Source organism: Sorex fumeus, unplaced genomic scaffold, assembly GCF_029834395.1.
Source record: "Sorex fumeus unplaced genomic scaffold, SorFum_2.1 ptg000135l, whole genome shotgun sequence".
Lineage (NCBI taxonomy): Eukaryota > Metazoa > Chordata > Mammalia > Eulipotyphla > Soricidae > Sorex > Sorex fumeus.
In genome coordinates, this window is record NW_026606192.1 from 326,130 (window position 1) to 352,374 (window position 26,245).

At 57.1% G+C, this 26,245-nt stretch overlaps 1 protein-coding gene across 1 annotated transcript in view; it reads left to right on the top strand.

Annotated features, from left to right (window-relative positions):
• The window catches only part of HMCN1 (hemicentin 1), a 355,305-nt gene that overhangs the window by 256,202 nt on the left and 72,858 nt on the right, over positions 1 to 26,245 (top strand). Inside the window, exons 50-67 of the mRNA XM_056106608.1 lie at positions 949 to 1,122; positions 2,756 to 2,869; positions 4,436 to 4,581; positions 5,044 to 5,194; positions 5,887 to 6,081; positions 6,929 to 7,042; positions 7,329 to 7,516; positions 10,374 to 10,470; positions 12,056 to 12,217; positions 13,824 to 13,937; positions 14,033 to 14,235; positions 16,050 to 16,131; positions 16,213 to 16,344; positions 19,569 to 19,718; positions 22,202 to 22,361; positions 23,051 to 23,175; positions 23,375 to 23,558; positions 25,115 to 25,212. Coding sequence (XP_055962583.1) covers positions 949 to 1,122; positions 2,756 to 2,869; positions 4,436 to 4,581; positions 5,044 to 5,194; positions 5,887 to 6,081; positions 6,929 to 7,042; positions 7,329 to 7,516; positions 10,374 to 10,470; positions 12,056 to 12,217; positions 13,824 to 13,937; positions 14,033 to 14,235; positions 16,050 to 16,131; positions 16,213 to 16,344; positions 19,569 to 19,718; positions 22,202 to 22,361; positions 23,051 to 23,175; positions 23,375 to 23,558; positions 25,115 to 25,212 — 2,589 coding nt within the window. The remainder of the gene's footprint in view (positions 1 to 948; positions 1,123 to 2,755; positions 2,870 to 4,435; positions 4,582 to 5,043; positions 5,195 to 5,886; positions 6,082 to 6,928; positions 7,043 to 7,328; positions 7,517 to 10,373; positions 10,471 to 12,055; positions 12,218 to 13,823; positions 13,938 to 14,032; positions 14,236 to 16,049; positions 16,132 to 16,212; positions 16,345 to 19,568; positions 19,719 to 22,201; positions 22,362 to 23,050; positions 23,176 to 23,374; positions 23,559 to 25,114; positions 25,213 to 26,245) is intronic.

A 26,245-nucleotide genomic window follows, 5' to 3' on the forward strand; every position in this document is an offset into this window, starting at 1 on the left:
AGGGCGTTTGCCTTGCACGTGGCTGACCCAGGTTTGATCCCCGGCATATCATAGGGTCCCCCGAACACCGCCAGGAGTGATTCCTGAATGCAGAGCCTGGAGTCAGCCCTGAGCATCGCTGGGTGTGGCCCAAAAATGAACACAGAGCAAATAAAGACATTTCAAAAATAGAAGTCTTGATTGTTTAAAAGTGAAATGATCTCGATTTGAGTGCGAAACGGTTTGCAGTGTTTACTTTGTTGTTAGAATCGTTGATAGGTACTGTGGAATGTGTTGTTCAACCCATAAAGAATCACCCCAGGTGAAACACCACCTCGTTGAGTTCAGGGTACGCATCTACAAAAAAAGTTCAGTTACAATTAATATTTTTTATGGCCTTTTGGGCCACACCTGGCGATGCTCAGGGGTTACTTCTAGCTCTGCACTCAGAAATCACTCCTGACGGTGCTCGGGGGACCCCATGGGATTCTGGGAATCAAACCTGGGTCAGCCACGTGCAAGACAAACGCCTTCCCCGCTGTCCAGTCCCATGACATCATTATTATTATTATTATTATTATTATTATTATTATTATTATTGCTTTTTGGGTCCCACCAGGCGATGCTCAGGGCTGACTCCTGGCTCTGCATTCAGGGATCATTCCTGGCAGTGCTCGGGAAACCTTAGGGGATGTTGGGGATCGAACACGGGTCAGCTGCGTGCCAGGCCAACACCCTCCCCGCTGTGCTGTCACTCTGGTTCTATGGCCCCCAATATCTTCTCTCTGTCCCTCGTTGCGGTGAGCTAGGGGAGGCCCCCACTGTGCCGGTGTAGACACATACCCAGGGGCCGTTGGCCTCGCGTCGCTCGGGCGTGGACCCCCGAAGCAGGGATGGCGGGCGGGGAGGATGGGGAGGAAGGCTCCCAGCCCGGCATCCCGCTCCTCACCCGTCTCTGCTCCTTCGCAGTCTCGCCCACCATCGCCGGCGCAGACGGGGACGGCAGCCCCGAGGACGTCACCGTTATCCTCAACAACCCCACCTCGCTGGTCTGCGAAGCCCACTCGCACCCGCCGGCCACCATCTCCTGGTTCAAGGACGGAACCGCCCTGGAGTCCAGCCGGAACCTCCGCATCCTGCCAGGTCCTCCACGCGGCGCTGGGCACATGCCCTCCCGCTCTCTCTGTCTCTGTCTTTCTGTCTCTGTCTCTGTCTTTCTGTCTCTGTCTGTTTCTATGTCTCTTTCTCTCTGCCTCTGTCTCTCTCTGTCTCTGTCTCTCTGTGTCTCTCTGTGTGTCTGTCTCTCTGTCTCTCTCTCCCTTACTCCCTCTCTCTTCCTCTCTTTCCCTCTTTCTCTCCTTCTCTCTCTCTCTGCCTCTCCATCCCCCCCCCCACACACACCTTTTGGGCATTAAGGTTTGCAATGCCAATGCTGAAAGGTTCTCCTGTCTATCCATGTCCCTCCTTTCAACACTCAGTTCCCGTCCAGAACGACGCTTTCCAACTCTCACTGTCAGACTGGTCCCTTCTGTACACCCCAACTGCCCTCCACAACCCCCACACTCTTGTGGCAAGCTTCCAGTTTTTTTTTTTCATTGAATCACCATGAGTTACAGTTACAAGCTTTCATGGTTGAGTTTCAGTCACACAATGATGGAACCCCCATCCCTCCACCAGGGCACATTCCACACCACCAATGCCCCCAGCATCCCCCCATCCCACCCTCCCCTGCTTCCATGGCAGACAATCTCCCCCAGACTCTCTCTCTACTTTGGGGCATCCTGGTTTGCAATACAGACACTGAGAGGCCGTCACGTTGGGTCCTTGATCTACTCTCCGCACACATCTCCCATCCCGAGCGACCCCTCCAACCCTCACTGACTCAGTGACCCCTTCTCCATCCCAGCTGCCTTCTCCCCCAGCTCATGGGGCGGGCTGCTGACAGTGAGCTCCCTCCCAATCCTTGACCAGACTTCCTGGCCCCTGTTTTTCCTAGCATGGATAAGTCATTTTTTTTAATAAAAGCACCCATCTCTCGGTTTGCTTTATATCATACGATGTTTCAATATGAGGAAGTGGGTGTGAGGGCTCAGAGCTTACCTCTGACTCTGGCCATACTCAGGGAACTCTCCGCATTGCCAAGGATCCTTCCCGGGTCGGCCGTGGGCAGGAGAGGTGCTCCACCCCCGAGCTCGCTCTCTCCCTGATGTTTTAATAGTTTATATTACTCCTAAGTATATTCCATTTTGGGACGCCAGAGCCATAGCACAGCTGGGAGGGTGTTTGACTTGCAAACAGCCGACCCGAGTTCGATCCCCGGCATCCCATAGGGTCCCCCGAGCACCGCCAGGAGTGATTCCTGAGTGCAGAGCCAGGAGCCAGCCCTGAGCATCGCCAGGTGGGGCCCGAGAGGACAAACTTTTAAAAAGTAAATTCTCTTTTCTCGTTTAGGAGGGTGGCCCGCCCAGCAGTGCTCAGAGCTTATGTCAGCCTGTGCTCAGGGATCCTTCCTGGCTGGGCTCAGGCAACCAGACGAGTGTTGGGGCTCGAACCTGGGGCCCTGCCTGCAAGCCTGTGCCCCAGCCCATGGCACCATCTCCCCAGCCGGCCTCCAGCCCTGTCTGGGGGGCGCTGAGTGACCGCCTTTAGCAGACCCGATATCCTGGGCCCCTGGACTTGGTAGCCCTGGGGCCGGGCGCTGGCAGAAGGCGCCAGTGTCCATCCGGGCATCTGTCCACCCTCCGCTCCTGACGCCCCCGCCTCCCCCGCCCTGCAGGCGGCCGGACCCTGCAGATCCTGAACACGCAGGAGGATGACGCCGGCCGCTACTCGTGCGTGGCCACCAACGAGGCAGGCGAGACCATCAAGCAGTACGAGGTGAAAGTGTACAGTAAGTGTCGCCGCCCGCGGGCAGCCTTGTGCCGGGACCCGATGGTCTCAGCGGCTGGTGGAGTCCCAGGAGTGACCTGCGCCATGCAGCAGGGTCGCGGCCAGGAAAGGGGCTCGTGCCCCCGGGGTGGGCCTGAGGGTCTGCCCTGTCCGGCGCCGGGGGGTCTCAGGGGCAGAGCGGGGCGGATGTCTTGGGCGCATCGCAGTGTTTCCCTTGGGTGCCGTAGAAAGGAGGTTCCCTGTCTTCCTCCTGGTCCTGCGTGCAGCCACTTGGTTCCTTGAATGATCAGAGGTATGTGAGTGTGTTTGTGTGTCTGTGTGCATACGTGTGTCCTCATTGTGTCTGTGCATGTGTGTGTGCGCACAGGGGGAGTTTGTATTGGGGATTGTGTGTGTGTGCATGTGTGGGGTGTGGGGGGAGTGTGGGGGGTTGTGTGTGTGCGTGTGCATGTGTGTGGTGTCAAGGGGAGTTTGGGGGAGTTGTGTATGTGCATGTGTGTACGTGTGGAGAGGGTTGTGTGCTTGTGTGCAGTGTGGGGGGAGTTTGTGTGTGAGGGGTTGTGTGTGCATGTGTGTACGTGTGTGGTGTAGGGGGGAGTTTGTGTGGGGAAGGTTGTGTGTATGCGTGTGTGTGTGAGGGGGAATTTCTGTGTGCCTGTGGGGGGGAGAGAGCTTGTGTGTTTGTATGTGTGTGGCGGGGGGAGTTTGTGCGTGTGCGTGTGTATGTGTGTGTGCATGCGTTTGTGTATGCATGTGGGGGGGGGGGAGTTTGCGTGTGTGTGTGTGTGCCGGGGGGAGTTTGTATGTGGTGTGGGGGGGAGTTTCTGTGCAGTGGGTGGTTGTGTGTGTATGCGTGTGGGGAGGGTTGTATGTGTGTGCATGTGTGCATGGTGGGAGAGAGTTTGTGTGGGGGGTTGTGTGTGTGTGCATGTGCCTGTGGGGAGGTTTGTGTGTGTGTGTGCATGTGTGGCAGAGAGAGCTTGTGTGTTTGTATGTGTGTGGGGGGGAGTTTGTGTGTGTGTGTTTGCGCGGGGGGAGTCCGTGTGCGTGTGTGGTGTGGGGGGGGGGGAGTTTGTACGGGGGGGTTGTGTGTGTGCGTGTGTGTGGTATGGGGAAAGTTTGTGTGTGAGGGGTCGTGTGTGTGCGTGTGTGTGAGGGTGTGTGAGGGGGAGTTTCTGTGTGTGCACATGTGGGGAAGGGAGCTTGTGTGTTTGTATGTGCATGGGGGGAGTTTGTGCGTGTGTGTGCATGTGTTTGTGTATCCCTGTGGGGGGGAGTTTGTGTGTGTGTGTGTGTGTGTGTGTGTGTGTGTGTGCTGCATTCGGGTGTGTGGGGGTGGGCCTTGCTCAGCTAGGGGGTGTGCCCAGCTCCTGTATGGACAGTGGCCGTGGAGTGTGGGGCTCCCTAGGGGGAGGGACCCCGGGGCCCACCCTCGGGGGGCCTGAGCATTAGGGTCTCACCACCTGGGCTGGCTGGGGGGCGTGGCCTGGCTCCCAGCATCTTCCTCCTCCTGAGCCCCCTCCCCCCAGGCAGGAAGTTAACCCCTTCCTCCCCCTCCCGCCCCCAGTTCCCCCCATCATCAACAAAGGGGACCTGCTGGGGCCCGGGCTGTCCCCGAAGGAGGTGAAGATCCGTGTGAACAACACGCTGACCCTGGAGTGCGAGGCCTATGCCGTCCCCTCGGCCGCCGTCAGCTGGTACAGAGATGGACAGGCCAGTCGCCCTTTCGTTTTACTCCCCGGGGGTTCCTGCGGCCCCCCCCCCGCCAGGTTCTTCGGCTGAAAAAACGCCACGGAAAGTGTCCCGAGGGTCCCAGGGAATTCGTGGCCTTAAGCCGCCCGTCTCCGCCCTTTATCCGAGAGGGCCGTGACCCACGGCAAAGGTGCCAGGTCTGGCTGCCTCCTGGGCGGTGGTGGCCATTAGCGGCCAACCCAGGTTCAATTCCCGGCATCCCCGAGCATCGCCAGGAGTGATTCCTCAGCGCCGAGCTGGGAGTCAACCCTGAGCATCGCCAGGTGGGACCCAAAAAGCAAAAAAAAAAAAAAAAAAAAAAAAAAAAAAAGCAATGGACCCAGGGCATACATGGGCATACGCAGAGGAACCCCGTAACTGTCGCTCTGACCCGGAACCGGGCCCCTCGAGCCCGAGTGTCAGCGTCGCGTCCTGACCCCGCAGGCCCTGAAGTCGGACGACCACGTCACCATCGCGGCCAACGGGCACCGGCTGCAGATCAAGGAGGCCCAGATCTCGGACACGGGCCGGTACACGTGTGTGGCCTCCAATGTCGCGGGCGAGGATGAGCTGGACTTCGACGTGAACATACAAGGTGACGCAGATGTGCTTGTTCTGCATCCACAGAAAAAGGTCATGTGTAGTATGTTCATTACGTGTGTTTTGCTTGGGGTCACCATGGGCGGTGCTCAGGGCTGACTCCTGGCTCTGTGCTCAGGGATCACTCCTCGGGGGGAACCCTATGGGATGCCGGGGATAGAACCCGGGTCGGCCACGTGCCAGGCCAACACCCTCCCCACTGTGCTCTCGCTCCCGCCCCGCGCCCGAATATTCTTAAAGACTTCTTCATCCTCATAGCACGACTGTGTCAGCCTTGGCCAGACCACGCATTGGGAAATGCGAGTCGTGGGGTCAGCACTTGTGCACATGGCGGAGAACAGGCCTTGAACCCGGAGCTTCCTGGAAGCAGAGCCGGCCTCTGGGCTGCCGGGTTTTTGGCAGGGAGAGAGGCGATGGGGTGGACAGGCCCCAGGCCCCACCTTGAGCCGGGGCTGACTCCCCTCTCCGTCCCCTCTCCTGCCTGTGATTCAGCCGGATGCAGCGGGTGTGGACACACCTGAGTGTTTTCCGACAGCTCACGGGAAAACCGTCAGCTCAGGGGAGAACCGTCAGCTCATGGGGAAAACCGTGAGCTTAGGGGAGAACCTTCAGCTCCCAGGAAAACCGCTGTCATGTGCCCTGTCCTGCCCTTCCCTGAGCTTCCAACTCCGTCTCCTCCTCCCACAGTGCCCCCAAGCTTCCAGAAGCTCTGGGAGATCGGGAACATGCTGGACACGGGCAGGACCGGCGAGGCCAAGGACGTGATCGTCAACAACCCGCTGACCCTGCACTGTGAGACCAGCGCCGCCCCACCCCCGACGCTCACCTGGTTCAAGGACGGCCGGCCCCTGACCTCCAGCGACAGGGTGCTGGTCCTGCCGGGTACGAGGGTCAGGGCGCCCACAGGGCATGGGGGGAGGGGTACCACTTCCGTGTCACAAGTCGGGCTGACTCGGCTCCTGGCCACGGGGTTTCCATGCGTCAGACCAATAGGATGAGTTGTTTTTCTGGCCATTTGATTTTGGCGTGTTTTGCGTTAGACCCAGGGGGTGGATCTATGTTCCAGCCCCGCATTTTTATGTGTTGGACCCACGAAGGGGTCAGTTTTCCAGCATGGTCACTTGAGTGTCTGTCCAGTGTGCCTGGAACAGGCCGATTCAGACCCTCCCCAGGGAAAGAACGGCTTTGATCCCGTAGCTCGACTTCAAGATGCTTCCATCTGGGGCTGGAGCGATAGCACAGCGGGGAGGGCCGACCCGGGTTTGATCCCCGGCATCCCGTCGGGTCCCCTGAGCACCGTCAGGAGTGATTCCTGAGTGCAGAGCCAGGAGGAAGCCTTGAGTATTGCCGGGCGTGGCCCCAAAACAAAACAAAACAAAAAACAGAGGGACGTAACCAGCCGACCAGCAGGACACTCAGCTCTGTCAGTGCACATTTGCTGATGCTGCCAGTTTCAGTCTCAGAACGGTCCACAGGGTTGGGTGCATCTCCATGTGACCGCTGACCCTGGCTTCCGGAACCTTCTGTTCACACATCACTCCTTGCGTTAGCCCAGATGGGAGCTCGAAGCCAGAAAGGGGGGGTGGTGGTGTGGCGTGAGCTGCACCCCCAAACCACCTTGGTTTTATTAGTGGGGGCTGGGGTCAGACCCGCACCCTGGGTGCTCAGGAGCCGTCCCGGGTGGGCCCCGCCCTGCCCTAGAGGCCGGCCGAACTGTGGGCTTTCGCAGGGGGCCGAGGGCTGCAGATCCCCCGGGCCAAGGCTGAGGACGCCGGCAGGTACACGTGTGTGGCCGTGAACGAGGCAGGGGAGGACTCGCTGCTCTACGACGTCCGCGTGCTCCGTGAGTGCCCCCGGGGCCCAGGGCTCTCTGCGGTGGGGGCGCTCGGGACCTCGGACCTCCGGCTTCCCCAGAGACCCCACGGGAAAGGAGAGAAGAGAGGGAGAGCCGTGGGTTCGTGAGGCTGATCGGAGTCGGAGAGAAGAGGAAGGGGCCGAAAAGGGAGGAGAGAGTTTCTGATGGACACGTCATCACCTGCGTGTCCCAGATCCCCTCCCCCCGACCCCCCCATCCCAGTTGCTTAGAAGCTTCCAGAAAATGCAAGTTTTTGTCTTGTCTCCCTTCCCAGTCCCGCCGGCCATCAAGGGCGCCAGGGGCTCCGTCCCCGAGGAGGTGGTGGTGCTGGTGAACAGGAGTGCCCGGCTGGAGTGTGTCCCCAGTGGCAACCCAGCCCCGAGGGTCACCTGGCAGAAGGACGGGGCCCCCCTGGCCGGGAGCGCCCACCACGAGCTGCTCTCCGGTGGGAGGATCCTGCAGGTAACGCGGCGGCGGCCACCGGGTGGGCGTCTGCTGACTGCTGTGTCTGCCAGAGCTCGGGCGGGGCGAGGGGTGTGGCCGTCACTCTAAGGGGGACACAAGCTCAGACCGTCCCCCTCGTTTTCGTCCTACCAGCCGAGGCAGCCGCTGTTCAGGGTCCAGTGAAGGTTCTCCCAAATTCTCCCCCACGGACAGTGGAGCTCTCCACAGCCTGACGCCTTCTGGGTCAATGCTGCATTCTAGGCAGATGGTGGCCGTTTCCGTTACATGTTCCTGCGTAAAGTGCTGGGTGGCCTCAAGCTGCCTGCAGGGCCAAAATCTGAGAGAGAGAGAGAGAGAGAGAGAGAGAGAGAACAGCGGAGTGGGCACTTGCTGACATGCAGCTGACCCGGCACCCCATGGGGTCCCCCAAGCACCTCCAGGAGAGATCACTGAGTACACAGTTGGGCTAGAGCGATAGCACAGCGGGTGGGGTGTTGGCATGGCTCGTGGCCAACCCGGATTTGATCCTTGGCATCCCATAGGGTCCCCCGAGCACCGCCAGGAGGAGTTCCTGAGTATAGAGCCAGGAGTCAGCCCGAGCATTGCTGGGTCTCTCTCTCTCTCTCTCTCTCTCTCTCTCTCTCTCTCTCTCTCTCTCTCTCTCTCTCACACACACACACACACACACACACACACACACACACAAACACAGCCAGGAGTCAGCCCCAAGCACCACTGAGCGTGGTCCAGAAACCAAAACGATCATGGTCACGATCATCCTGTTGTTCTAGGCACCAGTAACGTCTCCTTCATCCTAGCCCCGAGAAATGCTCTTTCAGGGTTAGGAGAACGAGACCCTTCATTGCTACTGGTATTTGGCATATTAGGTACGCCACGGGGAGTTTGCCAGACTCTGCCGGGTGAGCAGGTTAAATTCGGTAGCCTGCTGGGTTGTCCAAAGTAAGAACGAGATAGTAAGATAGTAACAAATGCATAAAATACGGTAAAATAAAATGCTTTGAAGTCCTGGGTCCAGAGTAATCGTACAGTGGGTGAGGTGCATGGCCAACTCAGGCTCAATCCCTGGCACCCCAGACTATCCCCCGTGTCCCACAGGAGTGACCCCTGAGTGCAGAGTCAGGAATGAGCCCCAAGCACTGCTGGGTGTGACCCAAATATCCCACCTCCAAAACAAACAACAAAATTTATCCTTTGTTGACAAAGGATTGACTATAATAAGTGATAATTCACATTTCTTAAATATTTAAAATTGTGGGGCTGGAGCGATAGCACAGCGGGGAGGGCATTTACCTTGGACACCGCTGACCTGGGTCCGATCCCCGGCATCCCATAGGGTCCCCCGAGCACCGCCAGGAGTGATTCCTGAGCGCAGAGCCGGGAGTCGGCCCTGAGCACTGCCGGTGTGGCCCCAAAGCCAAACTAACGATCCTGAGATAGAAATAAGTTTACGATTGAAAATAACGCGTCTCCAGCTACCCACCTGGACCTGGTCCCTCTCTGGGAGATCAGGCCGCGTCCCCCGAAGCCGTTTCTGTCTGTGGTTCCGTCTGAAAAAAGACCCTCCTTGCTGTCTAGTGAGAGAGACTCATCGTTGGTGATAACTGCATATAGCAAGAGACTTGGGCTGCATCTCTGCTGGTCTCGGCTGGGCCGGGCTGGGCCCTCGGGTCCACACTGAGCTGGTTCCCTCATGGGACCCAGACTCCCGCAGCCGTCCTGGCTTCTCTCAGGGAGGCCGTCAAGTCCAGGGACAGGGCGACACGTGCACCCATCCCCCCCTTCACAGACCGAGGTCTGTCTGCATCGAGCCACAGCACTGGGGCTAACACATCAAACCCCAGGTTGACGCTGACGCTTGTTCCACCAACGTCACATTGACTGGGGAGAAATATTTTCATCGACACAACACAAATACCAATGAAATTGCCTTTTTTTGGGGGGGCTTTTTGGGTCCCACCCGGCGATGCTCAGGGGTTCCTCCTGGCTCTGAACTCAGGAATCAGTCGCGGTGGTGCTCGGGGGACCCTATGGGATGCTGGGGGTCGAATCTGGGTCAGCCCCGTGCAAGGCCAACAACGCCCTCCCTGCTGGGCTGTCACTCCAAACCCAGCCCCTCTGCTCCTGACCAGCTTGCTTGAAGTTCTAGCATCTGTCTCGCCTCTCTCTTCTCTGCTTGGCTGAGACCGGCTCTAAATTCCCACCCTCTTCCGCCTTGGGGGGTCCCACCAATCCCAAACCCAACCAGCTGAGGGTCTTTTGTTTCTGTTCTGTTTTTGTTTTATCTTTTGACTTTTGGGCCACACCCTGCGGTGCTCAGGGCTGACTCCTGGCTCCGCACTCAGGAATTGTTCCTGGTGGTTGCTCGGGGGACCCTATGGGATGCCGGGGATCAAACCCGGGTCAGCTGCGTGCAAGGCAAACGCCCTTCCCGCTTGGCTATCGCTCCAGCCCCTGGCCTGAGGATTTGTGAGTTTGTGTTAGTGGGTGTCTTTTTTGGCCACATTGGGCGGTGCTTAGGGCTGACTCCCGGCTCTGCACTTAGGAATCACTCCTGATGGTTGCTCGGGGGACCCTAGGGGATGCCGGGGATCGAACCCGGGTCGGCCGCGTGCAAGGCCAGCACCCTCCCCGCTGTGCTATCGCTCCAGCCCCTGAAACTGCCTTTTCTCTTCATAAACCCTTTCCATGAAGAAACGCTTGGCCGACGTCCTCGCCACCAGCGGGGGCTCCATGCTGCACCGTATTTTTTCTCCTTCCATTTCTCTGGTACTGACGAGGGGGACTTTGGGCCATTCACGGTGGCCGGGAGGACAAGGTGACCGCGTCCATCGGGGTGTCTCCGTCTTCCCCCTAGATCCTCAACACCCAGATGGCGGATATCGGCCGGTATGTGTGCATCGCCGAGAACACAGCTGGGAGTGCCAAGAAGTACTTCAACCTCAACGTTCACGGTGAGAGCCCAGTTCCAGAAACTTCCGTGGTGGGCAGGTTGGGGCGTAGGGAGCTGCTTGTCAAGGCAGGAGACTGTGCTTTGGGGCATGCGGGTTCAAAATCAGAATCTTCCTTCGGTAGCTGGAGGGGCACTCCGGCCATGTTCAAGAGCCACTTTGGTGGTACTTTGGGGGCCTGAGCCCTCCTTCCAGACCCAGCAAGAACGTTCTAGAGTTTTCCAGAACATACTTGCTGGGTTTCCCCCTTTCTACTCCTGCACCATGGCCCGTGGGATCTTCTCGATGCTCGTGACATTTTGTATTCGAGGCTGTGAATCGGGGTTAAGAACAAAGACCCCAGAGCCTGGGTGGGGGAGTCGCCCAGGGGACTTTTCGCAGGAGCCCCGGCTCCGCCCCTCCCTAGCCCCACTCAGTCCCCACCAGCCCTGCATGTGCCCCCAGCCCCAAAGCATGGCTGGGAAGCCTCAGGCAAGCTGCTCCCCTCTGCTGTGGCCTGGCCGTGGCGCTGGGGCGCCCACAGTGACGTCCTGGGACGCTGCAGTGTTCGAGGCAGTGCTGGGCTCTGCAGAACTGCCCCAGGACGTGGGCCGGTGTTTCTAGCATGGAGCCCCTTGTGGCCACCAGATGGATCACCCAACGTGGTGACGGCAGCTGCATGATTTTAATAGGAGGCATTTGATAAATACCCGCTAAAGAACATTCAGATGAGTCTGCAGTAGGGCTGGAGCAACAGCACAGCAGGGAGGGCGTTGGCCTGGCACGTGGCCGACCCGGGTTCGATCCCCGGCCTCCCATAGCGTCCCCCGAGCACCACCAGGAGTGATTCCTGAGTGCAGAGCCGGGAGTCAGCCCTGAGCATCCCTGGGTGTGACCCCCAAAATGAACCAGCTATCTTCAGATATACTTAATAAAAATAAAAATGTGCAGTTAGGTCTTTCATTCATTGTACATTGATGACATTTTCTTAAGAGTTACCAACTAAGGGGCCGGAGTGATAGCACAGCAGGGAGGGCGTTGGCCTGGCACGTGGCCAACCCGGGTTCGATTCCCAGCATCCCATAGGGTCCCTTCGAGCACTGCCAGGAGTGATTCCTGAGGGTCAGCCCTGACAACCTGCTGAGTGGGGCCCAAAATAAGACAGTTACCACCCGGGACCTGCAGACAGGCTGGCAGCGAGGGTGGGTGCTGAATTTGGACTCCATCCCCAGCTCTGTAGGCCGGGATACCCCCTATTCTTGGTTCTTCCATTTAACCACCTCGCCAGTTGGCCACTAACTTCCAGGAGGGACCCTGAGGTTGTGTATACACACACACACACACACACACACACACACACACACACACACACACACACACACACACACACACACACACACACACACACCAGCTACATTTTACAAGCTAAATAGAGATTCGATCCGTGAGAACTTGGTGACTACCCGCACGGGGACAGACGGACGTGAGTGTGTGAGGTTGCCGGCGGCTGGACCTCTGGGGGAAGGCCGGTTTCCTGGTCGACTCAGGCTCTCTCTGGCGGCTGCGCCATCCCCTCACGGCCGCGCGCTCTCTCTCTCTCTCCCTGCAGTTCCTCCCCGCATCATCGGCCCCAACCCCGAGAACCTCACGGTCGTGGTGAACAATTTCATCTCCTTGAGCTGCGAGGTGTCTGGGTTCCCGGCCCCGGACGTGAGCTGGCTCCAGGACGGACAGCCGGTCAAGCTGGGTCCCAATGCCCTGGTGATCCCTGGTGAGGAGGGGCGCTGCCCCGAGGGAACTGGGCCCCGCTCTGCCCCGCTGTTCTCCACTGGCAAACATATTCCCCATTTTCCAGATCGGCTCTAAACGGGTTTCTTGGGGCCGGAGCGACAGCACAGTGGGGAGGGCATTTGCCTGGCACCCGGCCGACCCGGGTTCGATCCCCGGCATCCCACAGGGTCCCCTGAGCACTGCCAGGAGTGATTCCTGAGTGTCAGAGCCGGGAGTCAGCCCTGAGCATCGCCGGGTGGGACCCAAAAGGCCAAAATAATAATAATAATAATAATAATAATAATGAGTCATGGGACTGGACAGCACAGCAGGGAGGGAATTTGCCTTGCATGCAGCCAACCCAGGTTCGATCCCCGGCATCCCATAGGGTCCCCCCGAGCACCGCCAGGAGTGATCCCTGAGTACAGAGCCAGAAGTTAGCCCTGAGCATTGCTGGGTGGGACCCAAAAAGAAAAAAAAACTAAAATTAACAAAACCCCCCAAAAATGGGTTTCTCAGCCCAGTTTATTTTCATGCCTCTGTTGGTGTAATCAGACTCGTGATGTTCCCGTGGGAACCTGCAGTCACTGAGTCTGATTCCAGAATCCATCCAGGTGCAGGCAAAGTTGTATAGCAGTTCCCCAAGGGTGAGAGTTTGTGCGTTCCACTAGGTGCAGAGATAGGGTGCTTTTAATCTGGCTCAATAAAGGGGCTTTTGATGGGGCTGGAGTGATGGGACCGCAGGGAGGACGCTTGCCGTGCAGGTGGCTGACCCGGGTTCGATCCCCGGCCCCCGGCATCATCCCCTAGGGTCCCCCGAGCACTGCCAGGAGTGATCCTTGAGTGCAGAGCCAGGAGTCAGCCCTAAGCATCGCCAAGTGGGACCCAAAAAGAAAAAAAAAGAGAGAGAAGAAAGAAAAGAAGGGAGGAAAGATAAAGAAGGAAGAAAGGAAGGAGCGAGGGAGGGAGAAAGAGAGGAAATAAGAGAGAAAAAGGAAAGAAAGGGGAGAAAGAGAAAGAAAAAAGAAGAGAAAAAATAGGAAGGACAGAGGGAAGGAGAAAGAAAGAATGATAGAAAGGAAGGAAGAAAGAAAAAGGAAGGAAGGAAGAAGGAGGGAGGGAGAGAGAAAAGAGAAAGAAAAAAGAGAGGCTGAAGCAATAGCATAGCAGGGAGGGCGTTTGCCTTGCATGCGGCCGACCCGGGTTCGATCCCCGGCATCCCATAGGGTCCCCCGAGCACCGCCAGGAGTGATTCCTGAGTGCAGAGCCGGGAGTCAGCCCTTGGCATCGCCGGGTGTGGCCCAGAAACAAAAATAAACGAGAAAAGCCCTTTGAGGGTCAAGAAAAGGTCCGGTGTTCTGCCTTTGCGGTGGAGAAAAGGCAAACGCAGCAAACGCGGCGGATTTCTCCCCCCGTCCCTGCTGCCAGGACCTGTGGCCACCACAGTCCCAGCCCCGTTTGGTTCTGGGAGAGGAAGCGGTGGGGAACGCTCTCCTTCACTGCGGGGTCTCGGTCAGCCTCCCCCGGAGGGAAGGGGCTCCCGGGGCTGTAACATAAGGAGAAATAAGCTGGCCCCCGGGCGTCCGTCTCCCCTCTGTGCCCGGCAGGTGGCCGCACGCTGCAGCTCATCCGTGCCCAGGTCTCGGACGGGGGCGAGTACACCTGCCTGGCCGTCAACCAGGCCGGAGAGAGCAAGAAGAGGGTCTCCCTGACGGTGCACGGTGGGTGCCGGCCCCTCCCGCCCCTGCCGCCCTCCGGCCCCTCCCCCCCTACGGGGCCGCACGTGAAGCTCCCCCCACCTCCCCCCCGCTCACAGTGCCCCCCAGCATCAAGGACCAGGGCGGCGAGTCTCTGTCCGTCCTCAACGTCCGCGAAGGCAGCTCCGTGTCGCTGGAGTGCGAGTCCAACGCCGTCCCCGCCCCCAGCATCAGCTGGTACAGGAACGGGCGCCTGATCGTGGGGTCGCCCCAGCTGGACGTGCTCGCCGACGGCCAGGTGCTGCACATCCGGGAGGCCCAGGTGCGTCTGCGCTCCCAGGAGGGGACGGGATGGGGACGGGGAGGGGGCGGCCCGTGAGCTGATGGGACGTTGAGGCAGCCCCCCACCCCACCCCACGCGGGCGGGAAAGGGATTCCCGTTGAAAGTCAGTCACAGCTCAGGGGCGAGGGTCTCGCTTTGCATGTGGCCGAGCCCTGGGACTCTGGGCAGTCCCCTGAGCACTGCCGGGAGCGAACCCTGAGCACGGAGCCAGACAGGAGCCCTGAGGGGAGCCCGAGGTGGCCCAAAGTCCATCACACGCACACACACACATGCGCACACACACACATATGCATGCACACACATACACACACATACACATGCACGCACATGCATACACACATGCACACACATGTACATACACACATGCACACACAAATGCATGCAAACACACATGCATACACACATGTACACGCATACACACATTCATGTGCACACACGCACACAGACATGCATACAGACGCACACGCACCACCAAGAAATAGAAAAATCAATATCCTAAAGGCCGTTGACCTTCCTTTTTTTAAAAAAAAATTTTATTAGTGAGACACCAATAGGTACAGTTGTAGACTTACAAATTTTTATGCTTGGATTTCAGTTATACAATGATCGAGTACCCATCCCTCCACCAGTGCCCATTCTCCACTCCCACCAATCCCAGTATCCCTCCCAACCCCCCATCCCCCAACCCACCCTACCTCTGTAGGAGGACACTCCCTTTCCTTCTCTCTTTCCTTTTGGGTGCTGTGGTTTGCAAGAGAGGCATTGAGTGGCCATCGTGTTTGGTCTATAGTCTACTTTCAGCATGCTTCTCCCATCCTGGGAGGATCCTCCCAACACCCTTTACTTGGTGCTCCCTTCTCTATCTGAGCTGCCTTTTCCCCTAGCGTGTGTGGCTGGCCTCCAAGTCAATGGAGCAAAGTTCCTGGTACTAATCTCGGCCACTCCTGGGTGTTAGTCTCTCATTTTGTTGCTTTATGTTCCCCAGATGAACGCAATCTTTCTGTGTCTATCCCTCTCTTTCTGACTCATTTCGCTTGGCATGATACTTTCCATGTAGTACCACTTGTATGTAAATTTCATGACTTCATTTTTTCTAACAGCTGCATAGTACTCCATTGTGTAGATGTACCAAAGTTTCTTTAACCAGTCATCTGTTCTCGGGCACTCAGGTTTTTTCCAGATTTCGGCTATTGTAAAGAGTGCTGCAATGAACAAACAAGTGCAGATGTCACTTCGACTATACATTTTTGCCTCTCTGGGATATATTCCCAGGAGTGGTATCGCTGGGTCAAATGGGAGCTCAATTTCTAATTTTTGGAGAATCGTCCATACTGTTTTCCAGAAGGGCTGAACCAGTCGGAATTCCCACCAACAGTGAAGGAGTGTCCCTTTCTCGCCACATCCGCGCCAGCATCGGTTGCTTTTGTTCTTTTGGATGTGGGCCAGTCTCTGAGGTGTGAGATGGTATCTCATTGTGGTTTTGATCTGCATCTCCCTGATGATTAATGATGTGGAGCGTTTTCTCATGTGCCTTTTAGCCATTCGAATTTCATCTTTGATGAAGTTTCTGTTCATTTCATCGCCCCATTTTTTGATGGGGGACCTTCTTTTTCTTTTTCTTTTTTTTTTTTTTTTTTGGTTTTGCTTTGGTTTCACACCTGGCAGTGCTCGGCGGCTACTCCTAGCTCAGGGCTCAGAGCTCTCTCCTGGTGGTGCGCGGGGGAGGAGGCCAGGCCTCTGCCACACAGGCCGTGCCTCCCGCCAGGGGCATGAGCCTGGTCTCTGCCTTGCAGGTGTCCGACACGGGCCAGTACGTGTGCCGGGCCGTGAACGTGGCCGGGCGGGACGACAAGAACTTCCACCTCAACGTGTTTGGTGAGCGCCTGCCCACGCCCCGGCGAGCACTGGGCTAAGTCTCGGGGACCAGGCGGCCACAGCAACTCCTTCTCTCCACAGTGCCCCCGACCATCGAAGGGCCCGAGCGCGAGGCCGTCGTGGAGACCGCGGGCAACCCCGTGACCCTCGCCTGCGACGCTGCCGGCATTCCCCCGCCCACCCTAACGTGGCTGAAGAACCACAAGCCCATCGGTGAGTTGGGGGCGTCTCCCGAACCCGGGTCCTGGGTGCTTGCATCAGTGGGGTCAGCCAGCACACATCACGGTGACCATCACCACCAGCCTCAGCATCGTTGTTATTATTATTATTATTATTATTATTATTATTATTATTATTATTTCACTTGGAGGCTACAGCCAGCAGTGCTCAGGGCTGACTCCTGGTTCTGTGCTCAGGGCTCACTCCAGACTCTGTGCTCAGGGCTGACTCCTGGGTCTGTACTCAGGGATCACTCCTGGTTCTGTGCTCAGGGCTGACTCCCGGCTCTGTGCTCAGGGCTGACTCCTGGCTCTGCGATTGGGGGACCCTGCCCCTTGTGGTGGATTGAACTGGAGTCAGCACATGCAAAACAAGGACCTTAACCCCATTTTATCCCTCCCCCTTGTTTTTAAAGTTAATTTTGAGGGGACCAGAGGCCGTTCCTGGTTCGGCTCAGCCGACTGGGTGGGCTGGTCCAACACTGGTTCCTGGTGGTCCTTGGGGGTCTGAGGTGCAGGAGATGGACCCAGCGCCCCCCACGTGCCAGCCTGCACCCTGATCTCTGAGCCCTCTCCTGGGCGCCACCCGTGGTGCCTTGTTCCCCCAGTTCCCTGGAAGACGGTTCAAGGGCTCAGGCACAGACTTAGCCTGCGGGGACTCTAGGCTCGATCCTGGGTCCACCTTAAAGGGAAAAGAGGGGGAAAAAAGTTTAAAAAAAAACCTCCTAAAATGACTTGTTGTATAAGGCAGTTTTTCCCCGTTTCAAAAAAGAACTCATTTCGAACAGTGTCTCGTGTCCGCTAAAGGAAGCGCTTCCAAGGAACGCACGCAACTTATCGTGCCGAGACAGCTTTATGGCGAGTGATGGAGACGTTGAACAGAGACGTTTTCCCATCCCGGGGGGACCACGAGGCACTCTGCAAAGAGCCTCCAGATGGACCCTGTGTTTCTCCCCTGGGTGTCTGCCCCCGGAACGCTAAAACATTCGCCTAGGGGGCGGGAGCCGTAGAACAGGGGTTGGGGGCCGGCCGATCAGGTGATCCCTGGCAGTTCCATGTGGGGCCCCAACCCTGGCCAGGAGGGATCCCCGAGCACAGAGCCAGCCGTGAGCACCGCTGGATGTGGGCTCCCAAACAGACTCATGGAAAAATTGCATCATTTGCACGTGGAGGGTATCATGGCTGAGTGAAATGAGTCAAAAGGAGAGGGACAGGGACACAGTGACTGCACTCATTTGTGGGGTATTAGCGGTAGAGCGTTTGCCTTGCGTGTGGCCAGCTCGGCCGAGCTGGGTTCGATTCCTCCGCCCCTCTCGGAGAGCCCGGCAAGCTCCTGAGAGTATCTCGCCCACACAGCAAAGCCTGGCAAGCTCCCCGTGAGGTCTTTGAGATGCCAAACACAGTAACAACAAGTCTCATGATGGAGACGTTACTGGGCCCGCTCGAGCAAATCAATGAATAACGGGAGGACAGTGACAGTGACAGTGAAAAATCTGTGTGTGTGTGTGTGTGTGTGTGTGTGTGTGTGTGTGTATTAGAAGACTAATATCCACGGCCAGGGAGAACAGGGGCCGGGAGGACTGGTCAGTGGTTGGAACTGAGCACAAGTGTGTGTGGGGCTGAGGGTGGGTGAGAGAGAGAGAAGGGACCAGGGTGACAATAACAGCTGGGAAGGGTCACGCTGGACAAGAGCTGAGGGTTAAAGGAGGTAAGGAATGTTCTGGATAACCTTTCAGGATCAATATTGCAACCACAATGCCCAAAAGGAGAGAGAGAGACAGAGACAGAGAGAGGGAGTGAGAGACAGAGACAGAGAGACAGAAACAGAGATAGAGAAAGAGACAGAGAGGGATAGAGAAAGGCAATGAGAGACAGAGAGACAGAGGGAGAGAGACAGAGATAGAGAAAGAGACAGAGAGGGACAGAGAAAGGCAATCAGAGACAGAGACAGAGAGGGATAGAGAGAGGCAATGAGAGACAGAGACAGACAGAGAGAATGAGAGACAGAGACAGAGAGGGACAGAGAGAGAATGAGAGAGACAGAGAGAGAGAGACAGAGAAAAAGACAGAGAGGGACACAGAGAAAGAGACAGAGAGGGACACAGAGAGAGAGACAGAGAGGGACACAGAGAGAGAGAGAGACAATGAGAGAGACAGAGACAGAGAGGCACAGAGAGAGAGAATGAGAGAGACAGAGACAGAGAGACAGAGAGAGGGAGAGAGAGACAGAGAGGGATAGAGAGACAGAGACAGAGAGACAGAGATAGAGAAAGAGACAGAGAGGGACACACAGAGAGACAATGAGAGAGACAGAGACAGACAGAGATAGAGAGACAGAGACAGAGAGAGACAGAGACAGAGAGGGACAGAGACAGAGAGAAAGCGAGAGAGACAGAGAGAGGGAGAGACAGAGACAGAGAGGGACACAGAGAGAGACAATGAGAGAGACAGAGACAGAGATAGAGACAAAACAAGAGAGAAAAGCCCCTGCCCTAGAGGCAGGCGGGGTGGGGGGTGATGGGAGGGACCCTGGGGACCCTGGTGCTGGGAAACGTGCCCTGGTGGAGGGACGGGGGTTGGGACCCCGAAGGACTGAAACCCGATTATGAATGTAGCACTGTCGCACTGTCCTCCCAGTGTTCGTCGATTTGCTTGAGCGGGCACCAGGAATGTCTCACAACAGATTGTGAGACTTGGTTGTGACTGTGTTTGGCATCTCGAATACGCCACGGGGAGCTTGCCAGGCTTTGCAGGATACCCTCGGTAGCTTGCTAGGCTCTATGAGAGGGGCAGAGGAATTGAACCCAGGTCGGCTGTGTGCAAGGCAAATGCCCTCCCTGCTGTGCTATCTCTCCGTAATGCTCTAAAAAATGATAATAATAATCAAATCATAAAAAGGGGGGAAAATAAAAATATCATCATCTAAATGGACAAGCCGAGCCCCCCGGGGCTCATTGCGGCACTCTTTCCAGTAGCCAGATCTGGGCACAGCCGGAATGTCCGGCGAGGGAGGGATAAAGGGGTCTTGGCGTCTGGACTCAGTGGGGGGCGCTCAACTGCGGGGAAAGGGGAAATTCTGCCATTGGCCGCAGCACGCTTGAACTGGAGGGGTCCTGCTCAGTGATTGATGTCAGCCAGAGAGTGAGAAAGAGTCTAAGAAGAAGAAGAAGAAGGAGCGAACGCGGGTCTTACCCCGTCTTGCCTTTGTCCCCCCTCTAGAAAGCTCGGACTCCCTGGAAGTTCACATCATGTCTGGGGGCAGCAGACTCAAGATCGCCCGCACGCAGCGCTCGGACGGCGGCAACTACACCTGCATCGCGTCCAACCTGGAAGGCAAAGCACAGAAGCTCTACAGCCTCTCCGTCCACGGTCAGGCCCGCCGCGCTCTGGGCTTCGGGTGTGGGTCTTTGGGGGACACACGTGGCAGTGCTCGGCGGACTCCCGGCTCTGTGCTCGGGGCTGAGTCCCGGCTCTGTGCTCAGGGCTGAGTCCCAGCTCTGTGCTCAGGGCTGGCTCCTGACTCCATGCTCAGGGCTCCTTCCCGGCTCTGTGCTCAGGGCTCACTCCCAGCTCTGTGCTCAAGTCTGACTCTTGGCTCTGTGCTCAGGGCTGACTCCCGGCTCTGTGCTCAGGTCTGACTCCTGGCTCTGTGCTCAGGGCTGACTCCCGGCTCTGTGCTCAGGGCTCACTCCCAGCTCTGTGCTCAGGGCTCACTCCCAGCTCTGTGCTTGGGGCTCACTCCTGGCTCTGTCCTCAGGGCTCACTCCTTCTTCCGTGCTCAAGGATCACTCCGGGCTCTGCACTCAGGGCTCACTCCCAGCGGGACTCAGGGACCATGTGAGGTGCCGGGGATCAAACCCAGATCAGACCCGTGTAAGGCCAGCGTCCTGCCCACTGCCCTTTCTCCCCAGCCACTGTCCGTGTTTTTAATTCCTTATTTTTTTCTCCATGAAATCATCAGGAAGCCAAAGGCAACTCGGAAAGGAGAACAGCAGCGGCCGGATCTCTGAACCTCTGGCCCAAACAAGTCATTCCTTTGTCTGCCGGGTGGTTGTCTTGGTGCTTGGGGGCTGTTCTCCCGCTCATCACTCAGGGCTCACTTCAGTGCTGCCCAGGGCTTGTGTGGTCCTACGGCTGAAGCCCAGGGCCCCACACACGACAGCACATGTTCTCTGGCCCATTAAACTGTGTTGGCCCAGAGGGGCGCTTTCCGGTCCCACCACTGTGGATGAAGTGGCCCCCTAGATAGAGTCTCAGGCCTGTAGGTTTTCTAGAAACAGGATCTCCTCCGCCGTCCTCCTTCCAGGGTATTATTGCAAGGATTTCATCTAAGTGTGATCCCATGCGGTCAGGGCAGGTTCGATCCCCGGCATCCCCTAGTGTCCCCCGGTCAGCAGCCCTCGGCTCTAAATCATTAGAGTAACTTGCCACTCCACCAGGACTGCGGGTGCAGTTCCTTTAGTTGGAAAGTCATTCATGAGAATTAGCCAGTGTCTCCTCTTGAACCACCAGGAGGAAGGGTGAAAAATGAAAATGACTGGGGCCAGAGCGATAACACAGTTTGGCACGTGGCCGACTCGGGTTCGATCCCCGGCATCCCAGAGGGTCCCCCGAGCACCACCAGGGGTGATCCCTGAATGCAGAGCCGGGAGGAACCCTTGAGCATTGCCTGGTGTGACGAAGGAAGGGAGGGAGGGAGGGAGGAGAAAGAAAAGAGAGAGAGGAAAGAAAGAAAGAAAGAAAGAAAGAAAGAAAGAAAGAAAGAAAGAAAGAAAGAAAGAAAGAGGGGCTGGAGCGATAGCACAGCAGGTAGGGCGTTTGCCTTGCACGCAGCCAACATGGCCGACCCAGGTTCAATTCCCAGCATCCCATATGGTCCCCCGAGCACCGCCAGGAGTAATTCCTGAGTGCATGAGCCAGGAGTAACCCCTGAGCATCGCCGGGTGTGACCCAAAAAGCAAAAAAAAAAAAGAAAGAAAGAGAAGGAAGGAAGGAAGGAAGGAAGGAGAAAGGAAAGAAAGAAGGAAAGAAAGGAAGGAAGGAGGGAGGGAGGGAAGGAAGGAAGGAAGAAGAAAGAAAAGAGAGAGATAAAGAAGGAAAGAAAGAAAAAAAGAAAGAAAGAAAGATGGGCTGAAGTGATAGCACAGCAGGGAGGGCGTTTGCCTGGCACACGGCCGATCCGGGTTCGATCCCCGGCATCCCATAGGGTCCCCCAAGCACCGCCAGGAGTGATTCCTGAGTGCAGAGCCAGGAGGAACCCTTGAGCATTGCCTGGTGTGACAAAGGAAGGGAGGGACGGAGGGAGGGAGGGAGGAGAAAGAAAAGAGAGAGAGAAAAGAAAGAAAGAAAGAAAGAAAGAAAGAAAGAAAGAGAGAGAGAGAGAGAGGAAGGAAGGAAGGAAGGAAGGAAGGAAGGAAGGAAGGAAGGAGGAGAAAGGAAAGAAAGAAGGAAAGAAAGAGGGAGAAAGGAAGGAAGGAGGGAAGGAAGGAGGGAAGAAAGGAAGGAAGAAGAAAGAAAAGAGAGATAAGGAAGGAAGGAAGGAAAGAAAGAAAGAAAGAAAAAGAAAGAAAGAAAGAAAGAAAGATGGGCTGAAGTGATAGCACAGCGGGGAGGGCGTTTGCCTGGCACGCGGCCGATCCGGGTTCGATCCCCAGCATCCCATAGGGTCCCCCGAGCACCGCCAGGAGCGATTCCTGAGTGCAGAGCCAGGAGTCAGCCCTGAGCATCGCCGGGTGGGGCCCAAAAACAGAAAGAAACGTGAATGTGCCCGCGCTGACCTGCTGACCGGGTCACGCCCGTGCGGGTCGCCCACTCGGCGCCTCTCTGACGGATCTTTCCTCTCTGCCCCAAAGTTCCTCCGAGTGTTGCGGGTGCGGAAACGCCCAGTGAAGTCGGGGTCCTGCTGGGAGAGAATGTGGAGCTCGTCTGCCAGGCCAGCGGCTTCCCTGCCCCCAACCTTCGATGGCTGAGGGACGGGAAACTCCTGCAGGTCCGCGAGGCGGAACGAGCCCGGTACGGTCTTTCTATTTGATTTCATCCAAGTGTCTCATGCAGAACGCGATTCCTTGATTTATTTGGCACCACCCGTGGTGGTGGTGGTTCAGTGCTGGTTCAGTGCTCAGGGCTGACTCCGGCTCTGCTTGGGGCTCACTCCTGGCTCTGTGCTGACTCCTGGCGGGGCTCAGGACCCCAGAGGCAATGCCCAGGGTCCAACCAGGTGGGCTGCATCCCAGGCAAGCATCTGAACCTGTACTTGCCTCCAAGGCCTGACGATGTCTCCGTCTTTCTTCTTCACCTGGCATTTGGGTCACACCCGGCAGAGCTCAAGGATGAAGCCCGGCTCTGTGCTCAGGGGTCACTCTTGGGAGTGTTCCGGGGGGACCGAGTGACTCTGGGCATGGACCCAGGTCCCCTGTAGCAGGACCTTGGCAAAATTGAGCCACAGTTCTGGTTTTCTTAAAGACGGGCTCAAGAGAGAGTCAGTCGAGCCAGGAGGGCACAGGCCCTGCACGCGGAGACACAGTTCCGTCCCTGGCACCCCACGGGGTCCCCTGAGCACCGCCAGGCAGTGTCGTCAGCCCTGAGCACCGCCAGCTGTCCTGAAAACAACAGAACCGAGAGAGAACCCGCGAGGCGAGGGCCGTCTCGGAGCCCACGGCTCGGGAGTGACCTTCAGGGCCCCTCCATGACCTTGTCCCCAGGGTGACGGTCGAAGGCAGCACCTTGAGCATCCTCGGGGCGCGCGCCTCAGACTCGGGGAAGTACACGTGCGTGGCCACCAACGCCGCGGGGGAGGAGGACAGAGTCTTCAACGTGAACGTCTACGGTGAGCAGGCAACGGGCGGGGGGGGGGGCGGCCAAGGGACCTGAGGTGGTGACGGGCACCCCCGCCTGCTCCCGCCCTCCCCCTCGCCCCCTCTCACTCTCTCTGTCTCTCTGTCTCTCTCTCTCTCTCTGTCTCTCTCTCTCTCCTTCTCCCTCTCCCTCTCCTTCTCCCTCGCGCTCTCTCTGCCCCCGCGGCCCAGCCCCCCCTGCCATTAGGGGGAACCGAGAAGAGGCGGAGAAGCTCGTGGCGCTCGTGGACACCTCCATCCACATTGAATGCAGAGCCACGGGGACTCCCGCCCCGCAGATCAGCTGGCTGAAGAACGGGCTCCCCCTGCCCCTGTCCTCCCACCTCCGGCTGCTGTCCGGAGGGCAGGTCATCAGGTCAGCTCTGCTGCAGGGACCCCGGGGCGAGGTGGGCTCCCAGTCCTCACCCAAGGTCCTGCCCTCCAGCAGCGTTTCCCGCTCTGGGCCGGAGCGCCCCCTGGAGGCGAGAGTAGCGGGGTGGGGGGGGGGGGTCCCCAGAGTGCTTCTCCTTCGCCCAGTAAGCAGGAGAGCCTCTGAGTGGACGTTATATCTCCACGGAGCCTGGACGAGAGATGTTGTTCCTCGGAGCATCTTTTAGGAAAACGGATAACATGTCAACAATCGAAATGGCGACTATTCGTCACACGCATTGAACAAATTCTTGAACAAAGATGGGGCTGGAGTGACAGCACAGCGGGGAGGGTGTTGACCTGGCCCGCGGCCAACCCGGGTTCGATCCCCGGCATCCCCTAGGGTCCCCCTAGCACCGCCAGGAGTGATCCCTGAGAGCAGAGCCGAGAGTCAGCCTTGAGCATCGCCGGGTGGGACCCAAAAAGAGAAAGAAAGAAAGAAAGAAAGAAAGAAAGAAAGAAAGAAAGAAAGAAAGAAAGGAAAAGAAAAGAAGAAAGGCTAGAGTGATAGCACAGCAGGGAAGGCATTTGTCTTGCACACGGCCGACCCAGGTTCAATCTCCGGCATCCCATAGGGTCCCCCGAGCACCGCCAGGAGTGATTCCTGAGTGCAGAGCCAGGAGTCAGCCCTGAGCATCACCAGTTTGGACCCAAAAAGCAAAAGAAAGATAGAAAGAAAGAGAGAGAGAGAAAGAAAGAAAGAAAGAAAGAGAGAGAGAGAGAGAAGGAGGGAGGGAGGGGAGAAAGAAAGAAAGAAAGGAAGGAAGGAAGGAAAAAAGAAAGGAAGGAGGGAAGGAAGGAAGGCAGGCAGGCAGGCAGGCAGGCTGGAACGATAGTACAGTGGGTAGGGAATTTGCCTTGCACGCGGCCGACCCGGGTTCAATCCCCGGCAACCCCTAGGGTCCCCCAAGCACTGCCAGGAGTGATTCCTGAGTGCAGAGCTGGAGTCAGTCCTGACCATCGCCAGGTATGACTAAAAAAAAAAATTAAAAAAATTCCTGAACCAATTTATGTATGCCAGATGTACGTATTAAACACAAGGCAAGTGGTCCTGTTCTAGTGGGTCCGAATGTCCGTCCACAGACGTACCTAGCTCTAACTCTTGCCAACAGCTGCCAGTCGGACTAAAAGTTTAGTGGGTCAGAAATGGCCGGCAGGGGCCAACTCTGACACAAGCGTCGTCCAGATCAGCGTTGTCATCTGCGAGTGTGTCGGGGAACCCTCTCGGGGAGCCAGCTCGTGGCTTTCCTGGGGTTTTCCTGCTGGGGCCCCGTCCACTCTGTGGGCCGAGCTGCGTCTGAGGCCTTCGAGTTTCTCAGGGTGGGTTCTCGAGCTTCATAGCCAGCGTCTCTCCTCCTCGGTCACCTTCCAGCCTCGGGGCGGGGGGTGCTGTGTGGTATGAGGCTGAGTTGCCTCCCGTGACCCATGTGTGGGGTCGGGTGGGCTTCCCCGGCCGAGGTGTGGGGACCGGGTTCTCATCGGCTGGCCGGGGATGTCTTCCAGGATCGTGAGAGCGGAGGTGTCGGACGGAGCCACATACACCTGCGTGGCCTCCAACAGAGCCGGGGTGGATAATAAACACTACAGCCTGCGGGTGCTCGGTATGTCCTGGGGCAAGTCCGGTGCTCCCGCCCAGGGTTTAGAGTGTTTTTTTTTTAATTAGTTAAACACCATGAGGTCCAGTTGTAGACTTACAAATTTTTGTGCTTGGGTTTCAATTCTACAATGATCAAATGCCCATCCCTCCACCAGTGCCCATTTTAGAGATTAATGGGCTGACTGGATCTTGCAAATGAGGGACAAATGTACTTGGTCCTGGAGGGCCCCCTGCCTGTTGGACGTACTTGTGGTCAGAGAATACTGAAACGAAATGTTACACTAAAACCTCATGCTTGAAAGTAGCATTGGTGGGGCTGGAGTGACAGCACAGCAGGGAGGACGTTGGCCTGGCAGGCAGCCGACCCGGGTTCGATCTCCGGCATCCCCTAGGGTCCCCCGAGCACCGCCAGGAGTGATTCCTGAGTGCAGAGCCAGGAGTCAGCCCTGAGCTTCGCCGGGTGGAACCCAAAAAGGAAAAAAAAAGGAAGGAAAAGAAAGGAAGGAAGGAGGGAGGGAGGGAGGGAGAGAAGGAAGGAAGGAAGGAAGGAAGGAAGGAAGGAAGGAAGGAAGGAAGGAAGGAAGGAGCCATAGGCCAGCCTGGAGGGTGTCTGCCTTGCACACACCAAACTGGGATCGATCCCCGGCATCCCCTAGGGTCCCCCGAGCCTGCCAGGAGTGATTCCTGAGTGCAGAGCCGGGAGTCAGCCCTGAGCATCGCTGGGTGGGACCCAAAGAGAAAAATAGCATCGGAATGGAAATCTAATACTAACCTCCTCCTTAGGCAAAGAAAAAGTTTGATATTCTCAAAGACAATGAGAAGCCCGTGCAGAATTTTTTTTTAATGTAGGAGTACTGCTATTTGTTCAGCCACTGATTAGCTGATTGGATTGAGCATGAACTCCACCTCACTTTTTTTTTTCATTTTTTATAATTTTATTTATTGAATCACCGTGAGAGCAGTTACAAAGCTTTTGGGTCTAAGTCTCGGTCATACAAAGAAACACCCGTACTAGTGCCCATTCTCCACCCCCAACG